At 37.8% G+C, this 5,670-nt stretch overlaps 1 protein-coding gene across 1 annotated transcript; it reads right to left on the bottom strand.

The window, feature by feature from the left end:
* Nucleotides 1-902: 902 nt before the first annotated feature.
* Nucleotides 903-5,099, bottom strand: LOC21406238 (WD repeat-containing protein 44). The gene is made up of 8 exons (XM_010102406.2): nt 4,977-5,099; nt 3,345-4,603; nt 3,166-3,256; nt 2,868-3,025; nt 2,728-2,779; nt 2,030-2,109; nt 1,837-1,930; nt 903-1,738 (listed from the first exon to the last, which is right to left on the bottom strand). The coding sequence occupies exons 2-8, from the start codon at nt 4,509-4,511 to the stop codon at nt 1,176-1,178; spliced, it is 2,205 nt and encodes a 734-aa protein (XP_010100708.1). The 5' UTR covers nt 4,512-4,603; nt 4,977-5,099; the 3' UTR covers nt 903-1,175.
* Between the last annotated feature and the right edge of the window lie 571 nt (nt 5,100-5,670).

Genomic DNA, 5,670 nt, shown 5'->3' with positions numbered 1-5,670 from the left:
AAACGAAAATAATAAAAAGTAAATAAAGCATTTTTTTTTAGAACAAAAAAATTTTCTTTTAAAGTATATAAAGCATTTTTTTTTTCAGAAAAAGCATTTTCTTTTTTCTTTTTTTTTTTCCAAACTTTGATATGGCCACATGATATTTGCAGCCTTGCAGGATGGTCTCTATTTAACACAACAATATTTTTTCAGATTACGTAATAGATTATGATGTTGGAAGGAGGAATAAGTTTGTCAATATTATTGTTATCAAGACCGATGACGATGGCTGTCATGGGAAGAGACCAAGAATTACATTTGGTTACGAAAGAGGTGGAAATATAGAAAATCAATCAATCAATTAAATAAGAAAAATGGGAATAACTGATTCAATGAACCAAACTTGAGTGGCACAAAGAAAGTGTAGACGCCCACGAAAAAGTTAGCAAATGATGATGATATGGTAAGAGTGTTCTATGTGGAATGCACAACTACAAGCCCAGGAAAAAGTTCGCAACTGATGATGATATGATAAAGTGTTTCTATGTGGAATATTCCTCGTCAAAACATCGAGTCATTGATTTGAACCAAGTCCGTCGTAAAAGTAGTTGCCAAACGCTGGTTCATTTCAACTTTTTAGTTCAGACCACCTGAACTGATTTTTCCCAAACAGGCTCTCAGCTGTGAAGCATCATATCGAGGGACATGTATTTGCAAGTTATTTAAGCATAAATACTTATTTTGGGTACAATCTGTAATTATTGATTTTCTAGATTAAGATAGAAATCATTCACCAATACAAGATAGATGTCTTAGCAGCTTGCTTTGCTAGATTAAGATTTAAGACAACTTTAAAAACAATTTTCCAATAAATTAAAGAATGTAAATGTAATATATAATTACACTGAAATTGATCCATTTAACCTGATATTTTTGTAATTTAATTTCGTGGAGTGAAACTATACAAACCCAATTACCCCCATCAAACAATCAAAGATTGCTTCAACAACTTTAATAGAAATGCTCAAGCAATATACTACTGGGACCAAAACATTGACACAAAGATTGCATATCTTCTTGAAATCAGTCACATTGTGAATAATTTGTAGCTCCATACCTGTTCGAATTCAACAACCAACTTCAGAAGAAATTGTCTCTGAGAAATCGATCACGAGTGCTTGTCTCGAATAGATTCAAAGTCCTAGAGGCAATCCGTAATTCTGGTACGATCTGATCCGTCCGTCCCAGCCTGCCGTTACAATGACCAAACCCCATGTTTGAGGACAACCAACCCTGCTCTGGCAAAATGACTTCAGAAACTTGTGTTGTAATTTACATTTTGCAGATGACACGGCCAATGAGTTTGAACAAGGAAGCTTCTCCTCTGGCCAGGTGGCGGATCCCTTGGAGGCAGACTCAGAGAAAATTCCATTGCTCAGTGACAAGTGATTGGCTGATGAGAAACGCGATTGCTTTGACCCTCTAAGTGAGGCAACAGAAAGATCAGAAGATGTAAATTCTCCTGATGTACTCGGCAGAAAATAGCTCCTGCATGTTCTACTGGACCAAGGAATAGCGACTGAACTGCTGTTTGAGAAGAAATGCTCACAAGCCCAGTGGTTCTTAGGCTGAGCCGTGGGCCCTTCCTCACTCCTATGGTTCCAGATGTAGACGTTAGAGTCCTCACTTGCAGAAACAATGTGCGCTCCGTCGTTAGTGAAGGTTGCTGATATCTGACTTCCTGCATTACGGAACCCTGAAGATGGAGAATAAATAAATTAGAAAAAGAAAACATATTAGGATTTGCATAGTGGCCACGATTCACGCATTAACCAGATGCAAAGAACCACCAACCTCGGTATTTTCCAATCACATCAACCCCATGAATAATCCGAATTTGCGAATCAGCAGAGGTAACCATTAATTTTCTAGGATCACTTGGAGAAAACTGTTGAGAAGGACAAGATAATACAATTTTAGTGCATGAAATGAAGCAAACTAAAAGAAAGAGAGTGATAGGATTGACAGAAGAAGGCACTTCGCTCACCTGAAAGCCGGTTATCCGCTTGTGTGGTGACTTCTTCTTGCCCTGCAAGGATATTTGAGCATAAAGTTGCAGACGATTATCTGATAAATTCAACCACAGCAGTTAGTATTCACCATAGCAGTTAAACTTCATGTCCAGCAAATAAATTATCATATGTGCATATGTTTTGGGACCCGAGATTCACAGTGAATCATCTGATTTCCAAGATATATAGATTCAAAATTATCTTTTCCTAGGACATCAATAAAATTACTGAAAGCCCAGTTATTCAATTTTGTTATTCCCACATAAACATAGTGAACAAAGGTTCTTCCAAACAAAGGGGAAAGGCAAGAAACTTGAAGCAATAAGCCAATAATCTCATAGTTTCAATTTAAACCTATAAATTATCTTCTCAAGCTTTTTACACTCTTCTCCTGCAAGCAACGCTGATTAAAGGACAAAATTTATTTTTTTCTTTAAACAACAACAACAACAACAAAAAAGCCAATTCGCCCAATTTGATCTTCAAAGGCTAGAACTTGTAATATAGATCCCAAAAATGCCAGGCCACAATCCACTTTGACCCTCATAACAGCTAAAAAATTATCTATAAATAGTTTCGGCAGACACTCAGACATGCCAATTTCCACTTGCAGATATTCCATGAAACCCTACAACTTAAGGTTGCAAAGAAAACTAAAGATTTTTGGACATACCTGATAAATCAAAAAAGTGGCAATCACCATTCATGGAGCCAACTATTCCTCCCTGCACAGATAAGACATTCAGTTAAGACCCTTAACGCTAGAATGGCATTTCAATTTTCAAGTAAGTAACCCGGTGATAAATCTCTAACCTTTCCATCAGGATGATGACAGACGGCTGTTACTATTTCTGTTACATCAGTCCAGTCAACAACTTGACAGGCAGGAATTTCCCAAATGCGCACTTTTCCATCTATAGAGCCACTGATGAAGTAATCATCATTGACGGGATTGAACTGAATACTCGTAACTAGATCAAAGAAAAATCATATAGAGAGCGGTTATAAAGGAAAGAAATCAAAAGGGGCTTACATATTGGTTATCATAAACAAATACAAGTCCAATTCACTATAGAGTATGAAAAGAGCAAACAGGAAGCAAAGCGTGTACCATAGCTAGTATGTGAAAAAACGTTTAGGCAACGGTCGCATCCAACTCGCCACAATCGAACAGTCTTGTCAACAGATGATGATAGCAGATGCTGCAGAAAGCGAGATCATTACTAAAACTCTATTTGAAAGCAAGAGAGAGAGCAGGAAATAATTGATCAATCAAAACCAATCACTAACCTCATTTTTCGACCATGAGAGATCCAAGACCTCACCACAATGCCCACGGAACTCATGAATAGGTTTCTCCAATATCCGGAAAACTTTTTGAGGGAATATGACGCAAGTTTTTCCTGTAGCCTTCAATTTACCCTTTTTTTCTGTATCGACATTACAAGGGACAACTTCAGAAAACTTATTAATCTTGAAGTACGCATATGAAGGATCAGTATCAAGAATGTCAAATTCAGCTGATCTATCTGACTCCATCACCTGCCATATACGAACAACTCCATCTTCACCAGCGCTTGCGAGGTATTGACCATCTGGACTGAATTTCATTGTTAAAATTGACCCCTCATGGGCCGGTATATTTTGTAACATATAAAGGGCTGATAATTCTTTGGACCGCTTCCTGTATGATCTAACCTTAACTGCCTGAGCCCCAGGTGCAACATACGGGTAAGCACCATAGCAATTGATGCTACCAACTTCCAATTGTCTATCAACAATGCAAGCCGCAGCACCTATTCTCTTCAACCACCTTCTTTTCGCCTGCGTTCTCGCCACATCAGATATGAAAGCTTCTTCGACCCCTTTCTGCATCAAACGCTGAACTAAAGGAGACATACCAAGACTTCTATCAAATTCTTCAACTGTAAGCAAACGGCTCGAACCCACTTTACGAAGTCTCCTCGGCATCCCATCCTGTCCTAGTTCATCCACAACAAACTCCGTCCCATCATCCAAATTTCTGATCCTAAAACTGAAGCTCTCCTCCCGCGTCCCATCTACCAATTCCCTAGCATCATTTGACGAACACGACATGGAGAACTGACTTGACGACGGCACATTGTCAGTGCTTGATGATCCTAAAACTGCATCACTGCTTTTGGTGATTCTATCAGTCTCCACCTCGAAGCCATCACAAGACGTGATCCCGGGATGTTGTATCGTCATTTTCCTCTCGCTCAAACCCATCCATCTCAGAAATTTATCTCGCCGTTCATGAATACTCATTTGGTCACTAATCCAAACATCATATCCTCCACTACTACCAGGCAAAGAATCAATGACCTCATAACCACCATCAGCATCTTCAGGGCAATCAGAACTTGAATCAGACACAGAAGAAATGTCCTCGCGAGTGTCGAAGAATCGATCCACTTCCTCACTCATGCCTTTCATTTTTGTCTAAATCATCAAAACCCCCAAAACCACAATCCCAAGTACTCCATATTTCTAAAACAGGCAGAATAAAATACCTTCCAAGGACTAGCCTGAATAACATCAAAACCCCACGAGAAAAGCACACAAAAACATAATCAGAAATTCATCGCCACAATCATATCTCCAAACTTCAGACCCAAAAGTATAGATCCCAATCAAAAACAAGCTAAAACTGATATCACAAAAAACTAAAAAATAAAAATCTTAACTTAAGACAACTCCAGATACATAGATTAAAAATAAAAATAAAAAAATAAAAAAGGCAAAGCAAGCATAACCAAGCATTGGAGAAACCACATTTTCACATGCAAGATACAGATCAAAATAATTGGAAAAATAGAAACAATAGCAGCAAATTTAGATGAACTACAATAATAGCTAAAAATAAGTGAACATAAAAAATGGTAAAAACGATTTGGGCACCTGGGATTTCTTCGAAAGTCCGTCAAAACCAAACCATGATCGTGATGATCATCCTTCCATGGCCACTTTTCTAGCTCCAACCAAGCTTCGCTCTCTCTAGGACTAGGAGAGTGCGTAGCTAAGGTCTTAACACTAAGCAGGCTTTAAAAATAAAAATAAATAAATAAATAACAAAAAAAATGGATAAAACCCACAAAGGAAAAATAAAAACAAAACAAAATAAAGGGGAAATTAGGAAATCTCGAGGACAGTGAAAACGGGGTGGCGCGATAACCAAGATTTTAAGACCGTGTTTGTCTGCGCCAACCAGCTGTTCAGCCTTTTGGGGCTATTGATTTACCTTTTCACCCTCTCTTTTGTGCTGTGATCACGGTTTTGACCCTGATTAGCAATGAAAAATGGTGATCGTCGTGTCTTTTATGAGGGGGAAAATGATGCATTTATTTGCCACAAAGGTGCACATGCTTTGTTAATTGTTATTTTAATGGTTAATATATCATGCACGTGTAGTTTGCTTTATATTTAACTATTCGTTAGGCTTTTTAGTGGGGTGGGGCTCGGAGAAGATATTGGAGTATATGCAAATCTAAAGTAAACAAAAAAAGAATATTTCATCAACAGTGAAAAAAAAAATCTAAGAAAATATATGTATAAAGGTCAAGTTGTTAATAATGAAAATGTTGTTGTTTACATG

This window comes from Morus notabilis, unplaced genomic scaffold, assembly GCF_000414095.1.
Source record: "Morus notabilis unplaced genomic scaffold, ASM41409v2 Scaffold404, whole genome shotgun sequence".
Classification (NCBI taxonomy): Eukaryota; Viridiplantae; Streptophyta; class Magnoliopsida; order Rosales; family Moraceae; genus Morus; species Morus notabilis.
This window is presented reverse-complemented; position numbering and strand designations above follow the sequence as displayed.

Excerpts from the sequence above, each read along its gene's own strand:
- LOC21406238 (XM_010102406.2), bottom strand. The coding sequence starts at position 4,511 with ATGAAAGGCATGAGTGAGGAAGTGGATCGATTCTTCGACACTCGCGAG. Across the intron at positions 3,026-3,165 it reads TTTTTCACATACTAGCTATG|TTACGAGTATTCAGTTCAAT; the intron begins GTACACGCTTTG and ends TCTTTGATCTAG. Across the intron at positions 2,780-2,867 it reads GTCATCATCCTGATGGAAAG|GGAGGAATAGTTGGCTCCAT; the intron begins GTTAGAGATTTA and ends TTATCTGTGCAG.